The 1255-nt window shown below is 66.5% G+C and overlaps 1 protein-coding gene across 1 annotated transcript in view; it reads right to left on the minus strand.

Moving 5' to 3' along the window:
* Nucleotides 1-1122: 1122 nt before the first annotated feature.
* LOC104836867 (glutamate receptor ionotropic, NMDA 2D-like) overlaps nt 1123-1255 on the minus strand; it is a gene marked incomplete at its 3' end in the record, with an annotated part of 4813 nt that continues 4680 nt past the window's right edge. The window contains exon 6 of the mRNA XM_010575621.1: nt 1123-1248. Coding sequence (XP_010573923.1) covers nt 1123-1248 — 126 coding nt within the window. The remainder of the gene's footprint in view (nt 1249-1255) is intronic.

Genomic DNA, 1255 nt, shown 5'->3' on the forward strand with positions numbered 1-1255 from the left:
TGGGGATGGGGATGGTGACACCCCAGGGACGGCGTCACCCCAGGGGCAGCATCACCGTGGGGACAGGAATGATGTCACCCCAGGGACAGGGACGGCATCACCCCAGGGACACCATCACCGTGGGGACAGGAATGATGTCACCCCAGGGACAGGGACGGCGTCACCCCAGGGACACCATCACCATGGGGACAGGAATGGCGTCACCCCAGGGACGGCATCACCGTGGGGACAGGAATGATGTCACCCCAGGGACAGGGACGGCATCACCCCAGGGACACCATCACCGTGGGGACAGGAATGATGTCACCTCAGGGTCACCATCACCGTGGGGGTGGTGTCACCCCAGGGACACCATCACCGTGGGGACAGGAATGATGTCACCTCAGGGTCACCATCACCATGGGGATGGTGTCACCCTGGGGATGGCGTCACCCCAGGGACGGCATCACCGTGGGGACGGGGACAGCACCACCATGGGGATGGGGACGGTGTCACCCCAGGGACAGCTGGGATGGGGACGGTGTCCCCCTGGGGACAGGGGTAGCATCACCACAGGGATGTGGACCGTGACAGCGTCACCGTGGGGCCGGGGACAGCGTCACTGTGGGGCCAGCATCACCGTGGGGACAGGGACGGTGTCACCCCAGGGACGGGGACAGCACCACCATGGGGATGGGGACGGTGTCACCCTGGGGACAGGGGTAGCATCACCACAGGGATGTGGACCGTGACAGCGTCACCGTGGGGCCAGCATCACCCTGGGGACAGGGACAGTGTCACCCCCAGGGATGGGGACAGTGGGGATAGGGACAGTGTCACCACAGGGACAGGGAGGGTGAGGACAGCGTCACCGTGGGAATGGGAACAGTGTTACCCCGGGGACAGGGACAGTGTCACCACAGGGAGGGGGGGACACCCGCCCAGCTCCTCCACACTCCTTGGGGACACCCAGGAGGGGGGGTGACACCGGAGCCGTGCCGATACCACGTCCCCCCGTGTCCCCTCTTGTCACCCCGTGTCCTCCTCGCCCGCCCCGTCCCCACCTCCCCGTGGTGACAACGGGGTCGTCACCCCGATACCGGCAGGGTGTTGGGGCGCGGAGGGGGGAGGCGACACACTCACGCTGGCCGGCGGCCAGGCTGCGGTTGTAGCCCACGGGGCTGAAGTACTCGAAGATGAAGACGGTGACGGCCACCACCGTGAGGCACATGACGAACATCATCACCCAAACGGCCGGGCTGTAGGGTTCTGGGGG

Source organism: Haliaeetus leucocephalus, unplaced genomic scaffold (genome assembly GCF_000737465.1).
Source record: "Haliaeetus leucocephalus isolate CR32 unplaced genomic scaffold, Haliaeetus_leucocephalus-4.0 Scaffold494, whole genome shotgun sequence".
Taxonomy (NCBI): domain Eukaryota; kingdom Metazoa; phylum Chordata; class Aves; order Accipitriformes; family Accipitridae; genus Haliaeetus; species Haliaeetus leucocephalus.